Below are 26,801 nucleotides of genomic sequence, written 5' to 3' on the forward strand. Positions count from 1 at the left end.
AGTGCGGGGCTACGCCATCGTCTTCGCCGCGGTGCTGCCGCTGGACTTTGAACAAGCCCGGGGATGGTGGGACAGGTTTCCTCCCTGCGCGCCGCTGGGCATTGCGCAAACTCGGGAGGAGGATCCTCGAGGTAAATGAACTTTTTAAACGGGAAGAGGAGAAGAAGGGAGAGGAGGAAGAAGAGGCGGGGGCAGCACCCGCCCGAGCGCTTCCTCTAAACGCCTCTTCGGGAAACGGGATTTGGCTGCTGCCCGGCACCGCGGCCGGAGGATGCCCTTCCCCGCGCCGCCGGGCCCCGGGCTCCGCGGGCGGGCGGTGGGTGCACCGGCCCTGGCCTGGCACGGCTGAGCGCCGGCTCCGCGGGTAAGTGGGGACTTCTAGAGGGGAGGTCCGGAGCCCCCGCCCCGCCTCGCGAGCTAGGCATGGCGGGGCGGCGGTGCCGCTTGTGCGGCTGCTGGCCAGAGAGCCAGGCTGCTATCGCGGGGAAGCTGGGCGGTGGCTCTAAGGTAGTTGTATAGGGACCGGGTGGGGCTGGAAGCTGAGCGAGCGGGCCCAGGGGGCGGGCGGGGACTGGAGGCTGTGGTCCCATCGGCCTCGGCCAGCCGTGCTGGAAGCTCCGCGGAGCTCCCCCGCCCTGCTGCGGCCCTGCCGGCCCGGCCCGGCGAGTCGGCGTTCGCTGGCTGCCGCCGGGGGCTGCGGACCGGCCGGGGGCGTCGTGCCGCCCCCTCGCGAATGGGAGAGAGCCCGGGTGGCCGCAGGGGGGTTCCGAGGGTGCGGGCTGAGGGAGCCGAGCCGCGCCGGGGCTGTGCGGAAAACAGTTCCCAAAAGACAATTGGATACCATAGCGCTTAGCTTCACATTTGGCACATTACCGGACCGATTCGGGCAGTGTGTGTATCTGAACGCCTCTCTGTGTTTGCAGCTGTATAAATATGGGGAGGTTTTTTTTGTTCCCCTTGTATACAGCTACAAGAAAAGTGTTTATTTGGTAGGATGTGTTTGTGTAATGGTATCTGGTTTTGCTTACTTTTTCTGTCTTGAAGAATTTGCTCATTCCTTTACAGTATTTTCAGAAGTGTAAGTCTGTGGTTTTTACTGTACTTAATACAAGTTAATATAGTTATCATTAAAGTCAAAGACTGCATCTATGATATATAAATATGTGACGATAATAGGTAAAATAGCAAAATAATTATTTGGTTTTTTTCAAGATATTGTTGGGTGTTGCATATGGTGCAGAAAAATGTGTTTATTATTCTGTATTTGGGGGATCCAAATAGCAATTTAATCTATCAGAGGACTGATTAATTCTCTGGGTGTCATTGGGAAACTCTAACAGTAATATTCAAGCAGTGGACAGAAAGAAAGTAGGTTGAGGTGCTTAGAACATTTCTTAAAATACCAAGTACTAGGGATATTTATAACTAATTTACAATTTTGTTTTATTTAAAATAAAGTTACAAAAGATGAATGAGATTTTGTAATTTGACCAAGCTTCTCTGTGATAAATATTTTGTTTTTGTCTAGTGTTCACCAGCATAAGGCAAGCAAGTCAGAAGAATCTGTCTGAATAGTAATTCAGTGACTGCAAATCAGCACAGCTGTAATCTTCAAGAGTCACATTTAGCACTGGGGATTTGATTTTTGTACTTTCTCATAAATTTTTGACTGCCTGGGGGGGGGAAAATCAGAAAGTAGAAAACTGTAAGCAAATGCAGCATGTTGTTAGATTACAGCAGTAATGTTGATACTTGTCTTCTCCTGGGAATCTTGTTAGATTGCAAACAAGATTCTTCCCAATCCACATATGAAAATGTGTTTATCTCCTGCAAACACAATATAATAGTTTGAAGTGATGGCTGACAGCTTTACTGAGAAAAGACCTAGCATAACCAAAGCTCAATGCAAAGGAGTGACTCCAGTTAGAAGAACAGCAGCACAGCTGAATCCATTTAACTGGCAGAGTAGATTTGATTGGGTTGGTTGCTAGGGAATGTCTCCAGCACCATGTATTTCAAGGAATTTAAACGCTGGATGAATGACACACCTAGGTTTGCTTAAATAATCCACCTGGTATTGGCTCCAGTCATTGAGAGCAGGTGTGTGTTGCTTCTCTCTAGCCAGTTTTCCCTTTAATGTGCAGTTCCACTGTGTGGCTCACATGCAGTTACCCTGTTCTGTGGTGGCTGCTGGGCAAGTTGAACTTGTCATACCAATTCTGTATTTAGTGTTTTGTAGTATACTTTTTTGTGGATAAAAGGAAGACAAGCTAAAACAAATAAAATCCAAAACCAGTAATGCAAACGTTACTAGAAGCAGTAATTTCTAGAAGTAGACTTGAAGCATACTTATATATTTGAAACAGAGTTACAGGAAGAGTCATATGTTATTCTTGGTTATGTTGTAATAACTGAATTACCTGAGTTCAGTAAAGTTGCACAGAGCTTATGTGGGGGACAGTTGTGCTGAGACTTGCATTAGTGAGGTTGGGAGCACCAGTCTATGCAAGCTGTTACTAATTTTGCACACATGGGGCCTCTTACATCTGTGCCAAGCAATACTAATCAATAGCATGTTAAAAATACCATCTGGGGTAGAACTGACATCAGTCATCTCTGTGCGTTCTGCTGCTGTAGAACTGACATTAATTACTGAGGGCAGTGTTATAAAGAAGTCTTTCCTTGGTGTAAATGCTACCTGGAAACAGCCCTTTGCTGACTTCTTTTATAAATGGAGTGTGGATGTCCAGCTTTATCTCTTCAACATTTATAATGTGAGTTAGTGTAACATTTTGTGTTGCCACAAAGGAGAAAGTAAGAGGACCAGACTTCCTCAAAAGTGGCCTTGTAAGAAGTTTGATAGCCTTAAGAAAGCTTAGCTAGATGCCTCATTTGAAGAAGATTTCATAAATTTCTGATAGCACTTTCCTAAATATAAAATATGAGTGACTAGATTTTTCAAGTTCATATGTGTAATCTGGAAGAAAGTAAGAGGCATGCCTAATTCTCACGAGAACCACTACAGATTAATACTGGAGGATGGCCTGCAGAGGCTCAGAGAGCAGTGGACCATCTGTACCACTCAGAGCAAAATTGCATTTTGGAGAGGGTGCTATATTAAAAGATTGGGGCACTGCTGTGGAACTGTTCTGGCTTTATCTGTAAGTTGCAGATTAACCTTGTTGACAGAAATGGGAAAAGAACTGTTAATAGAAACTTCGTCGTGTTTCTTCCTGGAAGTTCACCGAAGACTAGGGGTTAAAAAAACCAATCTGTATTTGGCCACTGGCAATCCATGAGGGACACTCTTGCTATTGTGTTGCTAATGTGTTGCTATTCTGATAACTGGTGAAAGCTAGCTTTTGGATTGTACTGCATATATGCTGTTAGGCATGTATGTCTTGTGAAACCATACTTTTAAGAAATAGGTTATTTTCTAAAATTGCTTTGATTTTCTTACTTACTTATTGGTATGACTTTTGCACATAATTACATACTTTGAGTTGATTCCCGGGAGTGCTTACCCTGATAACAATGGGAACATAACACATCACAATAGTGAAAAATATTCATTGTGGGGGAGTGAGATAACAGGTTTGGTGGAAGATGCCTGTTGTACCTGACATGAAATTCTCTCTTCCACTCGCAGTATCTTTTCAGAGATCACTAATTCTTTTAACCACAAATATACAAGTGTGCATAAAATAGCTGTGGAAGAGCAGTTTATGAGTGTCCCCAAATGTCTTAAGTATTTCATAGATAGCTAAGCAGCTCTCTGAGCTGGGGACAAAGTGTGAGGAAATGACTGGCTAAGGGGAGAGAGGCAATGAGGTCGTGAAGTTACTTCCATGTATTTGTTTTAAAGATGAGAAAAATGTAAGAAAGACTGTTAAATGCACAACAGTGTAGTGAAGGTAATTCTGACCAGATATAGCAAGAATGGACACCCTTCCAAATGCTGCAAGAAAAGTTAGCAAATGCTTTTATTTTGAGAAGCTGTTGGCTAGTATAGACTGAAGAAAACCCACTTGAACTTCCAGACCTTCAGAAACATGTTTTTATGTAATGAAAACATCTATAGCGTCAATTTATTTTTTTAAACAAAATTACATCTGTAGTACTTTCTGAAGAGCAGAAGGCATTTCTCTATCTTCTCCCTCAAAAAGCTTGTGTCTGAGAATATGTGCCTGCTAAGCAAACTTTCTTTCTATCCTCCCCTGTTGAAACAGATACAGGTTTCTTTCGCAAGCTGCTTTTGTCTACTCCAGACAGTAGCAACACATTGACTCTGACATGATTCTTCCCAGTTACACTGCTGCAGATGGAATTCTTAGTACAAGGAATGAAAATTGATTGGACTTACCAGTGTTTCTTTTGCTATAGCCTGGCATATTTCTTAGCAGCAGCAGATACTGAAGCTGCATCTGTAAAATTTGAAAGCTCTTCTCCTGCCCATTGGAACAAGTGCTGGGATATCGAAATAAATTTTTAGTTTATAGGAAAAAAAGGTAACTTCACCTAACTGTGAAACTCACTGGACAGACTAGTAAGGAAGGAGGTTTTTTCATTTCCTCAAAACCCTATCAGTGTACAAATTTGGAAAGTACCCTTAATAAATATACCATATTAGTATAGCAATGTATCTGTTGACTTATGTGAAAATCCAATATACATTTCTTATGTGAGCATAGAAACTGATTATAATTTTTCAGACCAGTGGTTTTGCTGTTGCGTAAAAACTTTGATTAAGAAAGTTTATCTCAAAGAGCAATTGCTGACAGATAGGAAGTAATAATGTGGCTATGAAAGAATCTGCTGGAGTAAAAATTGTTTTCTGTAGGGAAATAGCCAACATGTTTCTTAGGGTAAAACACATTGTGCTGTGTTCTTTCTACTCTGACAATTTTGGGCTTTAGAAAAATCAGAGAATCTCTCTTGCGTCATTTTTAATTGATTTTTCCTTCTTGTACAAAAGATCATTGGCACCAATCCAGAAAAAGACAGGGAGCAAGTAGGGAATTCATAATAAACTGACTCATTGATTGCTGGATCTGATGAAATAATTAGTACTTGATATTTTCAGTACATTTTCATGTTGTTATTTTGACTTCTGAAAGCAAGAGAAGATCCCTTCTATTTCAGAAGATGACTGAGCAAAGCTGCGATTTCAAAGATTTTTCAGCATGCTAATTCCTTTCTTGTAATCTCCTTGTAGGAATTGCTAAGAATTTTTCACTGCCTCATTAATAGGAGTAGTACAAGTTAGATGTGCTCTGTTTTGCAATCAAGTCACAGGTAGTGCAAGTCACTTTGGTACATCCATTCCCGAACATTAGCAGTAATGGGCCTTCAAATGTGTTCATTATTTATAATGGTATTTTTAAAAAATGCATTATCTTGGAAGCCAACAGAAATGCTAAAGGCATCTTGCACTAACATCAAAGCTGTAGTAGACTTCAAACAATATCATAACATAGTTCCAAGATCAGGGCAGCTTCGCTCTTTAATGGAATTTGTAAGATAAATCAGTATATAATAAATCTTCTGTCTGAGTGTTCTCTGACTTTGCAAATATGTTGTTAGCTCAGTAAATTTTACTACAGTCTTGTTTAAAAATTATGATAGGTATGGGGTTTTTTTTCTCTTCAACATATGCATTTTTGATGTAAACAAAAATGTCATCTGTAAACAGATCACTAAGGAAGATGATTGCTATTTATACGTATGAAAGCGAAAGAATTTGAAACCCTGCTAAATCCTCAAGATTGCTGCCAGATCTGAGCTTTGAGTGAAATTTCGTTGCCTATGTTAATAACAGCTTATGGATTTTATTTTTCAAGTTTCTGCTTCTAGCTGTCACTAGAAAAATAAGTGCATTGGGAGTTTGGTTAGTTTTTTTTTCTTAGGAGTTAAGATTATTTAAAATACATTGCTTTTTACTTCTCTGGAGAGAACCTGGCTGTTCCTTGATGGGTGGAGAGGGGTGAAAATATAGATAAATACTTGTTTCCCTCTCCCTTATAGGAGACCTGCAAAGAAAAAGAAATAGAAGCCGTTAAGCTACCTTGTTCAGAGAGAACATTAAATCAACACAACATGGCACACCATAGTATTGTCCTTGGATTATTCATGATGACTGTTTTATCACTGTTGGATGGAAGTTCAACTTTCCTGTTAAATCAACGTCTGAAGGGAAGATTTCAAAGAGACCGTAGAAACATCCGCCCAAACATCATCCTTGTTCTTACTGATGATCAGGATGTAGAACTTGGTAAGAGCTCAGTATAAAGAGAATTTTGGCCAATGAGTATGACATTGCTCTTTCTTGAAGCTAGATTCTTGCATTCAAAATAAGAAATATTTTTCAGTGTGAAAAATGATGAGAAGAACAAGGTTAAAACCTGCCTTTATACAGAACATCCTTTCCATCTGCCTGCAATGCAGGGACAGCAAAAGTTAGTCCCAAAAGGTTAAAGTTCCTGTTCCTGTGGAAATACACAGTTCATGCCTGTCTGTCTTCATCTAAACACCTAAACTTTGCTTCTGGCAATTGCAAGTATAACTTGGGAAGCTGCATGCCAAAACAGTAAGTTTAAATTCATAACTGATAATTGCACCATGTAATTATCCAAATTCTTTTGTGTAATTGCAGGCATTCATTACATATACAATTTTCATTTTATTTACTTAAATGTTACCTAACACAGTCATGCTATTCTTGTAATTGTCCATTTAGATGTGTAGTTGATTACTGACCAAAATGACACAGAATGAAAAGATCTGCTCTGTTATCAACGCTAAGTTAATTGTTGAAGAAAGGAGATGAAGATTAAAGACATGCTTTGCCTAATGATTTGGAATAATGAATTAACTGACAGTTTGGCTTCTGTTGTGCTACCTGAACAAGCTTGTATTTACCAAATGATGTCTTTAGTTATGAGAAGTGATTAACATAAACCAGTTAACATTAATAATTTTGCATTAGAATTATACCCTCATATGTGTATGAAGCCTCAGTCATCTGAAAAATGAGACCTCTTGTATGTGTCGTCCGGTGGGGGAGTTTTGCCAAATTTTTTTGCATCTGATTTCTAGTATGGATAGGAAAACTTGGAAAACAGACCTCACAGAAGAAATAGAACATAAAATTAATCAACTTGTACTTCTCATACACTTACTCATCTTGTTGAGAAGTTGATCACAGCAATGTTGCAGTCTTTGTACGGATGCTTCCTTTGTATCAATATTACTGTATGTCTGCAGTATCATAGATGTCACATTCTTCAAGGTGGTAAGAAAGCCTGCTATGGAAGTAATCTCATCAAATTAAATGTCATTCAAATTATCAGGATCAGATAATATTGTCACCTTTTTTTAATGGTTATTTGGATCAGAAATGAAGCAATCTCAAGAATGTATATCCCAAAGATCCTAAGTACGTTTTCTTGCGGGCTTGGAAGGTGTTCCTAAAAAATGTATCATCATCTATTTTATGCTAGCCTTTGTGTTTCTGATGCAATTGAAGTCCTTTGAGCAGTATATTTCACTTCTCTGCTAACTTGATGCTTTCCAATTTCAAGGATAATGGGCATGTGTCCACGCACATTAGGATCTAACTAAGGAAAATCCGTTTGATGAAGCTGAGATTAGATATTCGTCATTTGCCACTAATGGCTTTGGGAGATGCAATATTTGTTTGAATTAATTTTTATTCTTGTCTGTTGAGCTGTCCAAGTTAATCAAAAGTGTGGTGATGGTAGTTAGTGCATTTAAGCAAGATTAAAACAAGATGTGAATTACAAATAAAAGCTAAGGAAAAATTGGAACCTGTGAAAGCATAGCAGAGAAAGCTGTGGGTAAGATTTCATCTGTTTCTAAGAATATTCTGTAACTGATGAGTGTTTTAGCTTTCATTGTTCTCTTGTAGCTACTTTGGAGGTGAAAGGGAATAGAATGCAATCTCAAGTGCCTTTAACAGCCTTTCCTTTATTTATTTAAAGATAGATTTAGCAATGTGCCAGTAGCAGGTGGAGCTTACCAGAAAGACAACGTTGTCCTTTCCTGACAGGATATTGTGGGGTTTTTTTTGTTTTGATTTTTTTTTTTGTTTTGTTTTTTTTTTTTGTTTTGTTTTGTATTGTTTTGTTTTGTTTTTGTTTTTTAATTTGCATTACTGTTAATCATGAGTTTTACTGGAAACCAAACTTCAGCCTTGTAATGAAAGAAGGAGAATACTAATGAAGGGCTGGTAGATCAAATGCAGAATCTCTGAAGGACATCAAAGGAGAATGAGTGTAGATTGTAATGGATACAAATGGGAGAAGACAAATGAGAACACCAAGAACTACGGACATAGACATATTTGATAGACTGTCTAATCAAAAGACTTGTATTGACAAGCATAGTATAAAGAAGAGGAATATAGTGACAAGGATTAATTAGGAACAAAGACTTTTTTTCACTACTAGAGCCATGTACATCCAAGTTGATATAATGCTGATGTCCCCTGTGTGGTGGACTCAGTATCTCCAGTCGAGTTAGGTTTGCCTACCATACTGCTATGGCTTTAACAAACCAGCTCATTTCATAGTCTAGTTGGAGAAAGATCTGATTATTTTGCAGCTATTTCAACCACATTAAAGAAATCTGAGTGAGAGGTGATTTGTATGCTTTGAGACCTTCCTCTGAAAAGCTACAAAAGTAGCATGGAAGACAATTTTTTTGTTAGTTATCATATGTGGAGATGGGGTTTTAGAGCTTTGTTAAATGTGAGGGTGTCTTGGGAAGGAAAATGAAGGGAAATGAAGATGTGAAAAGGGTGTCTAATGAGTTTCAAATACAATGAAAAGAGAAGTCTTTAGGAGACAGTTACTTAAAATTCTGGGGTTCAGTTTATTGGAAAACACTTCTGAAGTTGTGCTTCAGAATAGACAAATCACTTGATATTTAATACAAGTTCTTCAACAGTTGGAGCTCTGTAAAACGTAAATTATTCCCTCCTTCAACAAAACACAACTAATAGGAAGTCAGTATTTTTTCATAAATAATTTGTATATTTTCTCCATTAATATTATAGTCAAAATATCAGCTTTGTCCCTGAGGTGAACTGCGAAGATAAGCAAAGCAAAGTTATGGAAAGCACACATTTCAAGTGATATTTCAACATAAAGTTTGCTTAGCTTTGTTCACTGAGTAATTTCAACACTTCAAATTGATTGAACTTCCATATTTTCATAGTAGTCCAATGAATATTTTCTTAAAATGGCATAGAAATTTCACTTTCAACTGCTAGATTTTTGTTTATTATCATTGGTTTTAGATGGGTAGCAACATTTTCTGAATTAAATATTGACACTTTGAAAGCATGACTTCCTGTCGTATATCCACTGGTGAAACCTCAGAAGGTTTTCTAGCTCAGAAGGTGATGTGGTGAGGTCCCAATTGCTGATTAACACATAAGTTATCTGCCGGAGAATGGATGTCTGTGTATTGGAGGCAAACTGAAGACAATAAGTTTTAGTTGGCTGGTTTAATGCTGTTTAAAATATTTAGAGCTGGCCTATTTAAGATTATACAGAAGAGTATGCTGGATTTTTACCTTGCACTACCCTGTCACTCTGTATTAGTTCTCAAGCTAGAGAAGCAGATTAGATCATATGTTTTTGTGTTGAAGGCTGTTGATATATAGGGCGTTGTCATTACAGCAGTACAGCTTCTTTTATTAAGGAAGCTTACTGTCCACAAGGGGAGTCTTAACATGTACTGTTATTTATGCATAAATGTCTCTGTCATTTAAAGGGGTTGTTAAATTTTATTTCAATATCGGGATGGCAAAACATTTTTTCAGACTGCCTGTTTATGCTTGGGCTAGCTCATAAGACAACACAGAGGAAACATCCACAGTTTTCAAGCTCACATAATGTATAATCATATTTGTTAACTGTATTGTTAGTACCTTTAAGCACTAACACTTAACCCACAGCTATTACAGAAACAAAAAAGTAAAATCTTGCTTTTTTCAGAAACTCCTTTTTGATATGTGAAGTTTAGCAAGTTCTAAGGGGGCAGTGCAAAAACCTGCCTTGGTTCTTGTCACAAAGTGAAGTGACATGTGCTCTGACCTGAGAAATGCACAAAGAGATTTTTTTTTTTAAATTTTTTTTAATACCCATTCCAACAAAATGGTCTCAGACTAATGCCATGGCAGTTCTTAGGTGAAATGACCTACCATATCAATTAACTTTCCTTTGTGGTGCCAGAGAGTCAGATTTTGTATGTGGCTTAGGACCGTTTTCCCTCTAGGTTTTGACTCCTGGTTATATCAATGTGCTCTGTATCAACCAACTTACTGTTGCAATGTCATGATGAAATCCCTGCATAAAGAGCTTAGAAGAAACCTAAATCCATTACTGACATAAACAACATAGTTTGTGCCAGATGGTTGTAGGATGCAACCATCAGCTTTGATTAAAGTTGAGCTGTTAATCCAACTCAGCCTTGGGCAAGTTAACCCCAACCCTATTCTAGCATGAGCCCATACCTTCCTCTCCATGTTGTCAATTGGCTTTCTCTGCTCATAGCAAAAAGGGAGGGTTGGTGATGAACAGGTTTTATCTCCTTTGCAAGGTCATGTTGTTGATATATACCATGACAAATTCTTTAGAAAATTGAAATTCTTCTTAGATCATGAAAATTTTCCCTAACTTGCTCAGTTTTAACTATTAGGCACTGATAGAGGAGGGAAACTAAATTTCTTAGTTCTCTGATCCTTGGTGTTTCTGGGTTTAGGAAGAGTGCTGATATGGATCCAGATATAGCTAGGTGGATGTCTATGGTAAAGATCCAGTTTTGGACCAAAACCGTGTCTTAAATAAACAGAAAAAACATTTGGCAGCACTGTAGCATTCAGTAATTGTGGTCAAAAAGACTTTTATTTATGTTACCCCAATTTATCCAAGTCCCTTGCTTATTTGTTTGGTTATATAAAAGATGGTGTTACCTGCCCCAAGTAGTCATCTAAAAAACTGATGCTGCAGAATCAAGCTTAAGAAAACATAGATAGTAAGACTGTTAGCACAATGGATGAAGCACAGAGCTAGAACTCAGTGAACTTGTTATGGAAATTATTATGAGAGCTTTTTGGTGTCTTTGGTTCAGTGACAATTAGAGAAATCAATACCTCCTAATACCTCATATTAGGGAATAGAATGATTTAACTATACAACTCCAGCAGACCTTTCTTGAGCAGTAGTTTGGACTAAATAGTCTTCCAAATGAAATGATTCTGTGATTACAACCCTCAGCCTTTTCCATGAGGCTGGCACAAAAGGTAGCATATCAGGTTTCTTGTGAAACCAAAGATTAAATAACACTTATGGAGTATGTATGCTTTGGTCAGGGTTGCTGCATGAAGTGCTTTTCATCCTCAGCTGCTGGAACAGTACTAGCAGCTCCAGAAAGGATATAGAGATGCTGCAGATAGTTACGGTTGTAAATCTCTCTAGAGAGAGAGAAATGAAAGAAGCATTATGATCTATGTCAACATGCTTGAGTCAAATCTTTACTTAGGACTCCAGTATTTAGTCCTTACTGAAACGATGGGAGAGCATCACTGAGGCAGGATCAGTAATCTCTCTGGATTTGGGTTTACTCAGAGGTAACAGTATCCTTACTACTTGTGCTTCCTTCTGGTCTCTAATGTGACATCTGAGCTCTTGTGACTGAAACAAGAAAATATTTCTGAAATGTTTTCCCTCTTTCAGGTTCTATGCAAGTGATGAATAAAACAAGACGTATCATGGAACACGGAGGTGCTCATTTCATCAATGCCTTTGTGACAACACCCATGTGCTGCCCATCTCGCTCCTCTATCCTGACAGGGAAGTACGTCCACAACCACAACACTTACACTAACAATGAGAACTGTTCTTCTCCATCCTGGCAGGCTCAGCATGAAATACGCACCTTTGCAGTGTACCTCAACAATACAGGGTATAGGACAGGTAAGATCAAGGATGGGTCCATCTGAAAGCTTCTTTAGTCTTACCTTAGACTTAGTACAGAGGCTAATGTATATATTTTAATTCTAATTTCTTCTTGACTGCAGCAGTGCATAATGCCAGAGCTTAAGTTTTGGTGTTGGTTTAGCTTCCTTGTATTTTTACTTAAGGAATTTTTTTGTTTACAAACAAACAGCCAACAAAAATCCCAAGACTTTTGTTTTTCAGAAGGTGGAATAAAATACTGCGTATGCTTGAGCTGAAGACCTAGCAAACCTAGAATATGGCCTACAATTACCTGAAGTGTGCAGAACAACCAAGAAAGGTGCTATGAAAAAGAATCAGTGTTTTGACTTTTTTCATAAAACTGATATATGAAGCAAATTAAGAATGAGAGAGATGGGACTGCTCCTTTTGTGCTTTGGGGCAGTCAGCTGGTATGATTTCTCTAGACAATCAATTCCCAGAAAGGTGTTTAGGAATAATTGGCAAGATGAAATGTACTCCTGAGAAGCATGCGTGCTTCTCGGGAACAAATATCATGTAGAAAGGATTTCAGAAAACATGTAGCATATGTTTCACACTTAATTCCATCTTGCTTCCCCCCAATATCAGATTTAGGTCCTTGCCTGTGACAGTGTTTTTGTTACATTTCTTACTAATGCCTTTTGTCATGATGAGAAATGGTCATAAACCTGGTTCTTTTTGTGTTATTTATAGTGTATATGTACTGCAGTATTGTATTATATTTGTTATTAATAGTATGCATTTCTTCCCTTGAATTCATAGTTACTCCATGTTCCTAGAAAGTAGTATAAGATTTGAACAGTAATTGTAACAAGATCATTATTTTCTCTCTAACTATTCACTTGAGTTTTGTTTGTTATTACTTAAAAGCCTTGGTCTTAAATAAGTGATTTCCTTGTTTTGTTTTTCTAAAATGAAGACCTGAATTAATCTGGAAGGAGATAAACTAGGGGAAGTGCACATACCTTATTAATTGCTTGCTGTTTCCCTCCATTTATCGTTCCTGGCACCAATACCGATGAGCATATGCGTACCAAACCAAGGTTAATGTTTTATTCTTCACAGATTATTTGGTTTGTGTTTACTGAGCTTTGTCTGTTGTAATACTTTTTGTATTTAGTGGCTGTATTTCAAGGTCATGCAATTTTTACTAACTTGTATAGCTATTGCAAGTGTCCTGGTGTTCATATGTCTTACATGTTTTACATTAACCTAATGTTTAAATTTAGGCCCAAGATCTTAGTGAACCTATATTATGTTTTCAGTCTAGCTCTCTTAATTTGGAAACTAAATTTACTGATACTCATAGAAATAGGGTCTTTACAAGTACAAAGTGATCATAAGGTGAAAATGAGATCCTCGTTCATGTAGTTAAATGTAACGTGTTGTTATACAAATTTAAATGGAAATTGCCATAATTGGAGGCTGGCATTCATTTCGGTTCTCCAGTTGTCTGCAGTTATCCACAGTGAAGGATGTCAGCAGCCTTGATTGTCAGTTTTTTTAACTTTGGCTCTTTAAAAAACTTGACCAACTTTGTTAGGTGCTATACTTGGAAGAATAGAGAGGCCAAGCTCGAGGGAAATTCAGTCTTTGGCCATTAACATACAGGATTTTGACTGTCATGCACAGGCTTGCTGTCACTTTGTTAATCAATTAAATATCACGGGAATACAGAGGGTGGGTTTTCTTTTTACAAGGGAAGCCATTGAGGCAATTTGCGTTACAAGTATTTTATGTTCTGGATTAACTGGCCTCACAAATTAAAAACTGCCAGTATCCTGAACAGCAGCATGTGTTCTTGTTATGTAGCCACTACACTTTCCCACAACTCGAGTTCCCAATCTCAATATATTCTCCTATAGCATAATGTGGGAAATTGGGCAAGAAGGACAGTTTATGTAAGTAAACCAATGCAACTGATGAATTAATCTTTAGAAAAGTCACTGAAAGCTACATCTGAATCATGACTAACTTAAAATAGTGGATGCTGGTACTTCAGCATAGAGCAAGACATGATTAGAATGGAAAGGAAACAGATCCTGTGACAAACATTTCAAAGGCAGTTCTCTGCCAAGCATTCCTGTGTAAACATTTATAAGGATCTGTTTTCTATGAACATATGCATCTTTCTGTGAGATGGGTTTTAGAATGCACAATGCATTGTTGCATGTTTTGGTCCTGCAGCAACAAATACCAAGATGTTATATTGGAATACATATTTGAAGTTTCTTTTGATGGTACTTAATGAGGAAAGCTTCTCTTTTCTGTTTGTCCAGCTGGCTAAATTATGAAGTCTTAAATTGATGACTGATTGTAGAGTGTTTTGTCACCCTTCTCTGCAATCAGGAAATAAAAAGACATGTTTATCTTAAGAAATTCAAAAGAACTAGGGATGGTGGGTCAATTGCAGCCTGGCAGAAGGACACTTTTGCTTCAGTGATTCTTCTGAGAGAGTTCCCTTAATTTATGTTAGGGCTGAATGTGGCTCAGTATGCAGCAAATGCAGTACACATTTTGACTAACGTCCCCTCCTTGTTCCTGTTGAGCAGTACCCTATAGCACAGTTAACCCTAGTCAGTTAAATGAACATATTAACAAAGTGAGAAGCTGCTGCTTGTATGGTAATGTGTCAATATCTCTTTGTGCTGCTCGGCCCATACTTGAATTATACAAAGACTTAATAAAATGTCCTTTCTCACCAATCGTGTATTTTGAACCTGGAGAAGAGTGGTTGTGGGAGGTCCATCTCTGCCATTATAAAATACTTAATTGGAATAAAGATCTACCCTCCAGTGCCCTAGCCACTATGCCATATTCCACTTCTCTGTCATATTATCTGCATATAAAGAAAACAGATTATCCAAATCAGAATAACATCCTGTTTGCAGAACAGATAGCTTTTGCAGTTGAAGGAGGACTGCAGGCCATTGTTAAAAATAATAACCAAGTGATGTATAAGTCAGACTTAATTTTTAGAAATGATTTGCTCAACTAGGAACTGAAGTGTTGTGATACCTCCAGGACATCTCAGAGACTTACAAAACTGGATATCAGGTTTCTGAATTTTTGTCTAGAAGGTAAGTTAGTTTCCATAGATCTGCTCTCTATATAGAAATACTGTCTTAGCAGGCACTGTCATCCATTAGTTAGTTTGAGTATCAGTGTTGTGGTTTGGAATGGGAGGAAAATTTGGGGAAGTGATGCAAAGCTTTCTGTGTAACTGAGTCTGTTGAACCACTGCGAAGCTGGACACGCCTCTGTGAAATACACATGTTAAAGACTTAAAGACGAAAAAAACCGGGAACTCTCGGTCGGTGAGGAGGTGGCGGGCCCCGGCCCCCCGTCTCAGCCAGGCCGGTCCGGGCGGTCCTGCCGCGGGCCGGGCCCCTTCCCCCCTCCCCGGGCCGTCCGGCCGGCTCCCCCATCGGCTCCGGTCTGGCCGGGCCGGGCCCCAGCAGCTGCCGGGCGGGAAGGCGGGGGAGGCTGCGGAGCCCTGGCCGGAGCGGCGCTGGCCGCGGCTGTGAAGATCTTGCCGCCAGGTCTCCTCCCCCCAGCGCGGCTGAGACCAGAGACCCCTGCAGCCCGCGCGGAGTGGCCCTGCGGCTGGAATTGAACACAAAGAAAACAAAAAACCAACCACGAGGCTGATCCTGACACAGCCCAGCCGCAGCCCCCGCCAGTAATTACTGGCGGGTCAGGTAGGCCCCAGGTGTGATGTTAACCCTTTCAGTGCTTCAATCCTCCCTCATATAAGAGAAAAGAACAAGATGGAAGCATGTAAAGGAACAACATGAAGACATCGAGGTCAGTGAGGAAGAAGTTAAGTCCCAGATGGGAGGGAATGAGGCTGAAATCCTCTTGTAAGCTATGGAGAAAAGACTCTTTTTTCCTATAATGCATGAAAGAGATGAAAGTGTTCAAATTGATATCGAGCAAAGGTCCCCATGCTAAGATAAGCAGATGTTGAAATAGCTGTCATCCCATGAGAAGTTTGAACAGAGAAAGAGAGAAGAGTAGTCCTGTGCTTCCAGGAGTAGAAGAAGATTTCTGTTCCCAGGGTTGAAAATTATTTTAGAAATAGATGATGAGAACTTTTGCCTTTGAACAGCTCATCTTTAAAACAATACCCCGTAAATCGACATGGCCCATTGACAAGCTGTGGGAAGACTTGTGGAAATGGGAAGGACTTCAGGATGGCAGGGTTCCCTGGGCGGCTGCTATTTGTGATGAAATTGAGAACAATTGAGAACTGTTTTCTTTCCTCCTGTGGAGAAGTCTCCATAACTTTAACAAGAAGTTCTACATTTTTTTTCCTTTTAACTTTCAAAAGGTGCCTGAGAGGGATAGTCAGAAAGATACTTATGCCTTACAGTTCTAGTTGTGTTTAAACTTTGGTAAGCTGTCATAAGTATTAGTGAAAGGGGACTTTGGTCCCAGTTCCATTGGGAATTTGCTTATCTGAGAAGGACAAGCAAGACTTGGCCCCCTATCAGCATTTTTTGGTCTTGTTGACCATTTCAAGGTATTTGGTTTGGGTATTTTTGTTTGATTTGGCTTCATCTGCTCCCCTCCAGCCAATTCCCCTGATTCTGTAAATAGATCTTGGCACTGATCCTTGGCTACAACTGAGGAATGTGCAATGCAAATTCAGGAAGAACAGCAAAGGTGTCACAAAGATTACTGTGCTTTGCCTTTGTCCTGCTAGATATCAGACTAGTTCCCTGGCATAACAACCTATAGATTCTTCTAACTGCAGTGGTTACAAGTCATTGGTACATGGTTTTTACAACCATTATGTTTCATTGATTAATTGGTATTTTTTATTCCAGTTACAGAGAAGAGCTGTGTGTGTAAAGGCTCTTGCCTTTAGAACTACTCTATGTATGTCCCTGTGATAATGGGGGATGGAGCATATGATAGCACACTATGCTGTCAGTGTGCTGTAAGGTAGAGAAAAATTGGCCATCAGTGTGCAATAGACTAAAATGGGTGTGGGTATACACACCTGTATTTCTGCCCTTAACCTACCTGGTGAAGTACCTCAATGAAGGAATTAAAGGGATTGATAACAAAATGTAGTCTTGAGCCCCTCCTTGAAAGTACCCTTAAGATGCAGAAGACTCACTGTATGTTTTATGCAAGCCGTTAGATTTCTTGCAGTTACTAAGGTAATTATACTAACGCCACATCTTCTTATCCTTACCGTAGTGTCATATTTTCAGTTGTCACAAAAGGTGCTGACTTGGGACCATTTTGTTGACTTGCACCATTTTGTGTGCAAGACTTGACCATTTTGAAGATGGCTTCAGTACTTTGGTTACTTTGATACCTAAAAAGATCTGATATCTCATGAAAAAATCTTACCCATGGAACAAAATTTAATACTTAATGACAGGATTTTTATCTCAGAACCCCCATTTCTGCAGTAAATTCATTAATTTCGCTAGGTTTATTCCACTGTACATTGTCAGTCTAAGAGTATATTGGCCATGATGTGAATGCAAAACATAGTTGACCTTTGGGCTAACCGGTTGTTCCATGCAATGCTGAGAGTACTTTCTCATCTGTTTCCCTCTGATTGTCTCTCAGGGGACAAAAAGTATTTAAAGTAATTTTTGCTAGATATACGTCTGAAAAAAGGACAGAAGTGTTCTCTCTCTCTCCCCCCACTTCATCACTATACTAACAATTGGGCAAATGTTCAATTTTGGGCTGGGGAAAACTGGTATCAGATACAGAAGTAAAAGATTTTAGAGAGGTAAACAAATCTTTATGTGTAATTAAGACTCATGCTCAGAACCCAAGTGAGTATCTGGAAAATTGTCTCTTGAAATAGGCCAGTACAGCAGTGTTCTAAACACATTTTCGAAATACCTAATGCACAGCATTCATGTTGAAATGTAGAGTGTTAATATCTTAAAACATGAGTTCTAATTTCACACTCTTGGTGGTAAGTGCAGTTTCATGGGGCACTAATAGGTGGATAGATGCAGCTCAGCATCATGAAAGATATGAAGAGAAGAATCTGGGAGGAGGAATGTGTGGTCCGACTCCAAATATATCAGGTACTGAAAAAGAAAGTATAATGGTAATTGTGGTCCAGTTTCTCAATCAAAATATCTGCATTATGGAGATATAAGTAACAAAAAAACAGAGGCAAGATTAAGACTTGGAACTTATCTTAGATATCTTGTAATGGAGAGAATAAAGTTACTTTAAGAAAAAACAGAAAGGAATTAATCAATTTAACGATGATATTTCTGTTATGCCGTCTTATTATGCTTCTACTTTCTCTACCACTAGCTTTTTTTGGAAAGTACCTTAATGAATACAATGGCTCCTACGTGCCTCCTGGTTGGAAAGAATGGGTTGGATTACTTAAAAATTCTCGATTTTACAACTACACACTCTGTAGAAATGGAGTGAAGGAGAAGCATGGATATGACTACTCCAGGGTAGGTTCTGTTGATTTATTTCTATTAACATTTGGGCATGATCGCAAGAAAGCTGCACTTTTTCGTTTCAGTCTCTTTTTTTTTTTGCCCTTGAAAGCTGCTATGTGTAACATTATCTACAACCAGTAACAGTAGTGTTGGAACATGGTTACCTTCCATTCTGGGAGGGTCATATTACCAAAAACATTGTTACTAACAGTGTAAACAAATAAAATGTTCCGAGGCTGTGTTAAATATTACAAGCTGAACATGTGAAAGTAGACTTAAATGTTTCAGGTTAACTATATCTGTGCTTTGTATGATAATTATTGTGGCAGTGGAGTTACACAAATATTCATGAGATAAGAACCCATTTCCCTCCTGTTAGACCCATCCTTTTAGTTTAAGGAACTTCTTTCACAGCTGCAATACTAGGGAGTATTCACAGAATCTTGGTACAATTTATGATAATTCTGAATCAGTGGAGAATTTAACTATTATGTTTGTATTTCTGTGCATACAGATGTATATGATTTTTAATATCTTTTCAAGGATGTTATATCCTGACCAAACTTACAAAATGCTTTATAGTCATTGTCAAATGCAGTTTTGTTTTTCCCTCATTTAACATGTTACAGTTCAATACCTGCTTGCAGTAAGGAATACATTTATTTCAGCTAAAAGTGTTCCTTTCCAAAGGAACCAGCTTTACTGAAGTCCTAAAGTAGGCAGAAATGACTAAATCTATCCATAAATTGCTCTAGTTTTAGTGTATAACTAAGGAAGTGGACTCACTCTGGAGTGATTTGTAATGTATATTTGTTTAACACGTGTTTTGTTTGCTTTCTCTTATTGATCGCAAATCCTGCTTTCCTATTTGTGTTTCATTAGTATAGTGTTCACAGCCAGTTTCTCTTTTAAAAGGTTGATGTCTGGGATTTCCACTTTTCTTTGCCCTATTTGCCTTTTATAATTGAATGTACTTTGTGCTGAGAGAGAAAACTTCACAGTCTTCTAGGGTTACATTCTCCATCACCAGCTGCTAAGGGGAAGGGGTAAACTAGTGTACAGAATTATTTGTCTTCTATTTTCCTTCAGATCTGTGAAGAACGACAGAGCTGATCTTTACAGCTGTGTACTGAAATGTTATGATGGAAATACATCTTGTGTGGAACAGTGTTAGCCAAGTGATTTCATAGGCACTGTTCTCCATCTCCATTGTACCAAGGAGCCAACAGGGAGCTTTACATTCCAATCCCTTCAGCTCTGTTTTGTATGTGCAAGACTTGAAAATGTTTACGTTTCACTTGTTTTAGTTTTTTCTTATGGAGTTTGGTAATAAATAAAAAATAAGGATGGTGGATATACAAACTTTTTATAATCTTCATATTCTTGCATAAAAAGCAGCTACAATAAAAAACAGTGTGCAGAGCAACAGCATTGGTTGATGTTAACAATGGAGTTCAAATGAGCAGACAGAAGCTGAAATAGAAGACTCTTTTCTCTTTGTTTCCTGCCATTTCTGTTGCTGGAAATGTGGTTTTCCAGCAATGACCAATATAATCAGATGAATTTTTTTTAGTCCTATCTGTTTAGCATGGTTAATGTTAATTATGTGCCAGTGGAAAACTCGAAAAAAAAAAATCACTGATTATTCTGTCCTCTAAAGTAACTGCTAAACTCTTCTGAAAATGAAATTCTTTCAGATTTTCTTACAGGATATATTTTACTTTAATTTTTCTTTTTCAGTTTCGGTCAACATTTTTTACATTAACTTTAACTTTGTACAACTACAACCTCTACAGTATGGACCTTTAAAAAAAACCCCTTTAGAAATCAGTTCAGTGAAATGTTTCTGTTTGGTCTTTTGACCTGGTAATTGCTGAGTTTGCAGTGATTTTCGCTTTGACCATGTGGAAATCTGTATCTTTAAAATGAAATTGGAAAACTATACTCTTGTAATGGCTAAATCAAAGATGAGTTGTGTGCTTCAAGTGATTGACCAGCTTAAAGAAGCAGCATGATGAAGATTAATGGCAGTGCATTTTTGAGAGCACTTAAGTATTCTCTCTCGACTATGAATATTGTCTCAGGCATTGAAAGCATGTTCAGAAGTCAGCTTTGCTTTGGTGCATTTTCCCATCTCCTGCGTATTTTATGAGTGGAAGTCCTTCATTTAATGCCTATTTAGAGTGAAAATGCCATCCCAGTAACAGTCATAATCACGGCAGTTTCATAACAGTCGTGCCTTATGTTGTACAAGTGTGTAAAATTTTAAATGGAGACTTTGCCAGCCTTCTTCTGGGATAGACAAGAAATAACCTGGGGAAAGTAAATATAGTCCATAGAAAAGGCTTTCTTTGAATGACAAGCTGACTTCTCAAACCAAGGACATTGACAGAGGTGAAGAGGAGCAAGTGTCTTAACCGTGGACAGAAAGCTGTACTCAAAAGGAGATGCAATCCAGTCTGTACCACACCTTGTACCTGTTGGCTTGACCAGAGGCGGATGTTATGTCTGATTTTACATTCTGCTGTGACAGGACAGTTATTTTGTTTTTTTTTTTTAAGGGGTGGGGGGGGGGGGTGTTAATATTTGAGGGGTATTTATGTTTGTAGTGTTTCCAGGGAAGCACCTAAGGGAGAGCATGGCTTGTCATTAAAAAACCTGTCTTCAATCCCTATAGCTCTTGCAGATATCTTAAGAGTGATATAATGATACTTCTTAGAAAATACAGAGATAGTACAGCTCTTCTACAGGAAGTTTTCTAAATTCTAAACAATATGCATGATAGAGCTATAGCCCAGTCAGATTGTCACTGTAATACTGAATAAAGTCTTTGGTTCAGTTAGCCCATCATCTTCTCATTTAGTGATTTCTGGTTTAGAAGAGGATTAAAAAAAAAAAAAAACATCAAGCCATTCGCATTTTCAAAGTATTTTTATGATGTAAGGTTGGACTATACACCTTGAAGATACTGACACTGAAAATTTTTTTTAGTTCATACCTGGTCATTGTATTTAGTATTGTGTTTTTCATCATGTAGTTACCCACTTTAGGAAAAAAGGGTACTGTTTGAACTCCTTTAGTGCCATTCAGTTCTGGGAAAAAGCTAGAAGCTGTTGGTTTTTGTATTTCTAGGCAGTGAAGAAAGAATTATTTGATTTTGATTTTTTGAGTTTTTAGTATCTGTGACTTACTTCTTCCTCGTACCATTCTAAGTGAAGTAGCTTCTTTTTTCGTATTTCTTATGATACCTGAGACCTCTCCTTCCTATTGCCCCCCAGTCTGAAATTCCTTTTCAAGTGTCTCATTATACTTTTGCTTCTACTTGCAGGATTATCTGACTGATCTGATTACAAATGACAGTATTACCTTCTTTAGAATATCAAAGAAGATGTATCCTCACAGGCCTGTACTGATGGTTATAAGCCATGCTGCTCCTCATGGTCCTGAAGATTCAGCCCCTCAGTACTCACAACTCTTTCCTAATGCCTCAGAACACATGTAAGGAAAAAACAAAAACTTTGATTGATTTTCAGGTTCTGGAATATGGAAGTTCTGGGTACCTCAGGGGAACAATGTTTTCTTTATAGTACTCTTGGCATAACTTTGTCACAAATATATAAGAAGAGTTTCCAGATTTTTTTTTTTTTTTTTTGGTACCTCCTCAGACCGGTACAAGTGTGTTGAGAATGGCTGCTGCATCTAGAACTCAGAATTGTAGCTCATTGAGATAAATGGGAAGATTTGTATTGAATTCATCGGACATTGTTACAGCCTATTTGGGAAGTAAAGCACTTTTTATTCTGAGCAGGGTGATCAAAATTTCATTCTTGGGCTATAATCTCTTCAGGGGAAGAAACTCTATCTCCCTGACCTTACTTATAAACTATAGTATGCAATACATATTACTCCTGTTTCTTTTATGGAACGAACAGAAATACAGACCTGCAGCCCCAAATTACACAGGCTATTTCTGAATGAGCTGGTAGGTCTGCATATGACCCAATACAATGTCTTGAACAGATCCCAAAAGCAGTATCACCTGCTTCCTGAAGGAGCATCTTTATAAGCTCCATGTTGAGATGTTTCCTGTTTATAGCACAGAGACATTTTGCATGTACAGCTCTTAATGCTGCACTACAGATATCTCCTCACATGGAGGCAAAATGAATGCTTCTCCCAAATCACCTCTTGATGCAACCGAAAGCATTCCTACAGTTTTCTAAGTACTGGCTTCATGCTTTCCTTGATGTTCAACATATGTAACTTTCTTCCTATGTGTTGCCCCTCCCCCTCCCTTTTTGAGGGGAATTCTGTTTTACTTTGGGTTTGTAGAGGAGCAGGGAACTGGTGGAAATAATTGTCAGTTGATGGCCAAAGCTTCTCAGGCTAGCCCAAAGTCCAGTGAAAGCCATTTTAGCTTTTTTGTTTTATTTAAAATAGAGTCTGAGAGAAGTTTCTTTTCTGTTATTGTCTGGTTACTGCGTAACTTAGAATTTTATATTTCATTATCTTCTGCTGTGTCCAAGAGAATCTGTGGCACAGATCATCAGCAATTAAGTGTTTCTTGTTTGTTTGCCGTCTTACGCTTTCATTTTCTTTGAAATGAAAATTGCAGAAATGCCCAATGAACAACTTCTCATTGCTTATATCCAGTATTGACCTTAGTTTTATTAGGTTCCTTTGGAAGGCATTTGGATCTTGGAGGTGATTATCATGCAACATTCTGTAGCAATTTACTTTCTAGCTGAATGAAAAAGAGTAGAAGGATTGAAGCAATGAAAAATAAAGACTATATATGTCTATTTTTCTTTTGCTAGTACTTTAAATTTGATTGTTCATGCAAATTAGCTTTATCTTCCTAATTATAAAGTAGTTACACTTTTGTTGGGTATTATTTTAGGTGACTTTTCTTACAGTGCTAACAATTGCACAGGAAGTACCACTTTTTGAAAAGAAATTTTGTTTGTAAAAAAAAGAAATTATCCTGGTAGATTAAAGAACAGTGTTTTTCTTGTGGATATGAACATAAAATAGGATTTTTTTACATCTCACACAAAGAAATTGACAGCTGTCTTCTAAACAAATTTTCCAGCACTGCGTAATGACAATAACAATAATAATGATGATAATAATGATAGTAATCTGCCAGAGTTTTCATTGGCCTGGGTTTAAGAGTAAATGTAAAAATGCAGAACATGTACATACAGTGAGGGAATGATGTAAATTAGTTCTCTGCTTTCCATTTTTCCCCTTGTTCCCAAATTCCAGGGAATCTCAGTGACACATAGATCTGTCCCCAGTCATAAAGGGTTTCAGGCAGTTCTTACTGTTTCATTGTCATGTGGATATTGTAAGGAGGGATCAGAATGCAGGCGGAACAGTTACAAATTGACCTAAAGCAGTAAGCAATACCCTGAACAAAGTCTTTGCCTAGTCCCCAAAGCAAAAGGCAGTATACCAGGTGGTATGATCCTCCACCTTTTCCTGTGGCAGTGCTGATGAAGTCTGATGTACATACTGCATCATGTGGCATTGCTAGTAATAGCTAAAAGCTAGTGGTATGGATTTTAGTCAGTGTGCTGCTTTGCTTCTGAGCTCTGGTATGTACTTCTGTGGCTAATTTATGCTGCTGTTCTCTTGATTCTATACCATGTTCTGGCTGATATGACCATTCTGCCCTATACTGCAGACTCTCTCCATCTCATTCTGTAGAGCTCCCCTCCATGTGCATCTGCAGTCTTGTCTTGTTTCAAAATTATTCACAGAGCAAATCCCTCAGCTACATGGTTTTCCTTTATTGCTGCCTATATTTTGAGCTGTAGAGAATGTGGCAGCTGGGCAGTTTAGCAGTGATCAGAAATGGTACTTCAATAGAGGGTACATGTTACCATCCATCTTTTTTCAAGGTCAAATGCAATCTGTCTGGGGCTTCCCTTCTAGGTACTTTGGAAGAAGTTGTCTCAGCTAGCTTCTAGGAATGTTAATTTTTTGTATTTTTCCCATAAGACAGACAAACCCGTTAAGGATTAAAAGGTTACATTTGTAGCAATCAAAGAAAATTGTGGGTTTTGGTTGGATTAAATAGTGAGAGGTTTCAAATCAGACAGGAAGTCACAAAGTAAGTGGAAAAGGAGTTTGTGAAGCATTTTTTTATTCATTCTGGGCATCACATAGCAACAGTTTCCATAACTGTCAGCATTTTCAAAGAGACAATGTCATTATTTCAACCACAATAACATTCTGAAATTCAAGAGACTATTAACAATACAGAGAGAATAGCCACCAGCCCTTTCCTCCCTGTATGAAGAAGCCTCCCCCTAGCCAAATATTCACATATTTCAGATAGCATCTAATAGAGACTTTCAGCATAAAAAATGTCACTGTCAGATTATTAGTTTAACATTTATATTCAATCTCATAAGACTGTAATATTCAAAGATACATTACATATGCAGTATTTTGATGAGTAGATTCAACTTATATTATTTTTTAGCTTAATAACTTTTAATAACCATGCTGCTCTGTTGCCTATACAAAACCAAAAGTAGAAATTTCTCAAATAGGAATTTATTAGGAAATTGTGATGCTAAGAGGAAAGTAAATGAGTATTTACATTTGCATAGACCAAGTTTAGTGCTTTGAATCAAAAAAGGAAGCCTAACCAAATTACGTAGGGAAAGTAATTTTTAATGTTTGACTCCGTGCATGATGTGTTTGAGCCATGATGTGAAGCAATTGTAAAACGTAATCTTCAACCTGAAGTAATAAGGAATAAATATAGTACATAAGAATAGTATTTCTTGCAAATGTAAGCTATAACAATAGCTTTTAATGAGTTGGTTTTGCAGAGAGTTGACATCATGGTGGTAAAATAAATCTTTTATTTAGGTTCAGCTAAACTAAAGTTATATAATTCTGCATAGAAATGTGATTGCTGGAACTTCCAACCATGTGAAACTATGGACAATATTTTTCCTCATCACTTTAATGATGTCCCAGGACCATGAGAACTTGGAGGGACAAGGAGATTCCAGGGAGACATTGAGCTAGGTTCTTGTGATTTTGCTGGGACTTCAAGCAACGGAGTTGGTGGCTGGAATAAGTCTTCAAAATACAGCCCTATTTCCTCATCCCACTTTTCTTCACAGGTCTTTAAAGTCCAGCTATTTGTCCACCTCTGCTGCTCACATGCAATTGGATACCAGTAGGCAGAGTGCCTGTGCTCCTCTGGTGCATGTGTGACAATATTCAAGTAACCAGTCGTACTGAACTGTAAAAGCTGTTAAATAACATAGTAGAACCTTTACAGCAATTCTATAGTTATTTTTAAACAGCTTGCACAAGACGTACTATTTGGTGCTAATGTGGGCAGAGTGAAAACAAAGCAATTGCTTGAGTAGGAGCTCTGTAATACATCCTTCATCCTGATCATACTTGTGGAGTTAAGTCTTCTGAGGCTAAGTCTCTTGGCCTTGAAATGTGTACTTGTTAGCTCAAATTCTTTGATAAGGTGTGTTTAATGTTTTCATAGATTTTATTCCCCCCAAGTGGTTTTCATTTTCCCATGTTTCATAAAACAAAAGTAGAAGACATTTCAAAAATAATATTTTCTCGTGCACCCCAGATAGTACATCCTACAGTGTTGATCAAATGGAAATTAATATTCATGACTATGGCTTTTTTCTACTTGGCTAAAATATTGTGATTTTTCTCTCTGTTCCGTAGTACTCCCAGTTATAATTATGCTCCAAACCCAGACAAGCACTGGATAATGAGGTACACCGGTCCCATGAAGCCTATACACATGGAGTTCACGAACATGCTACAGAGAAAGCGCCTTCAAACACTCATGTCTGTGGATGACTCTATGGAGATGGTAAGTTTAATAGACACTTTTGTTTTTTGGCTAAACATGTGCTTGTTTCTTGAGTTAAGCTCCACTTTGTCCTTCGTATGAAGATAAAGGGGAAAGAAGGAGGAGGACTGTTTAAAAAACTATCAGTTTTTTGATAATGCGTAATCCTCTCACCTCTGATCATTTTGTCTCTTTATTCAATGTGTAAGGGCCCTCATCTCCTAAAGACAGCTACCCTGAGTTGGGTGGTGTGAACAAGCTGATTTTTTGCCACAGAACCAGTACTGATAAAGGGAAAGAGAAAGGGATTGCCTGAAAAACCACACGAATGTATCCTCTGCTAAAGTCATCCTACAACCTGTTGGAAATAACTACCTAAATGTGTGTCTATTTTGATCCTGTAACACTGAGCTTCTGAGAGAAGAAAGCAGCAGCAGCAAAAAGTGATGATACAGGAGTCCTAACTGGAATGAT

The 26,801-nt window shown here is 38.3% G+C and overlaps 1 protein-coding gene across 1 annotated transcript in view; it reads left to right on the top strand.

Annotated features, from left to right (window-relative positions):
- The first annotated feature begins 219 nt into the window (after positions 1-219).
- Positions 220-26,801, top strand: part of SULF2 (sulfatase 2) — a 58,395-nt gene continuing 31,813 nt past the window's right edge. The window contains exons 1-6 of the mRNA XM_053958844.1: positions 220-364; positions 6,025-6,271; positions 11,763-12,002; positions 18,333-18,484; positions 21,801-21,970; positions 26,198-26,348. Of these exons, the coding sequence (XP_053814819.1) occupies positions 6,097-6,271; positions 11,763-12,002; positions 18,333-18,484; positions 21,801-21,970; positions 26,198-26,348 (888 nt within the window). The 5' untranslated portion in view covers positions 220-364; positions 6,025-6,096. The remainder of the gene's footprint in view (positions 365-6,024; positions 6,272-11,762; positions 12,003-18,332; positions 18,485-21,800; positions 21,971-26,197; positions 26,349-26,801) is intronic.

Source organism: Vidua chalybeata, chromosome 17 (assembly GCF_026979565.1).
Source record: "Vidua chalybeata isolate OUT-0048 chromosome 17, bVidCha1 merged haplotype, whole genome shotgun sequence".
NCBI lineage: Eukaryota > Metazoa > Chordata > Aves > Passeriformes > Viduidae > Vidua > Vidua chalybeata.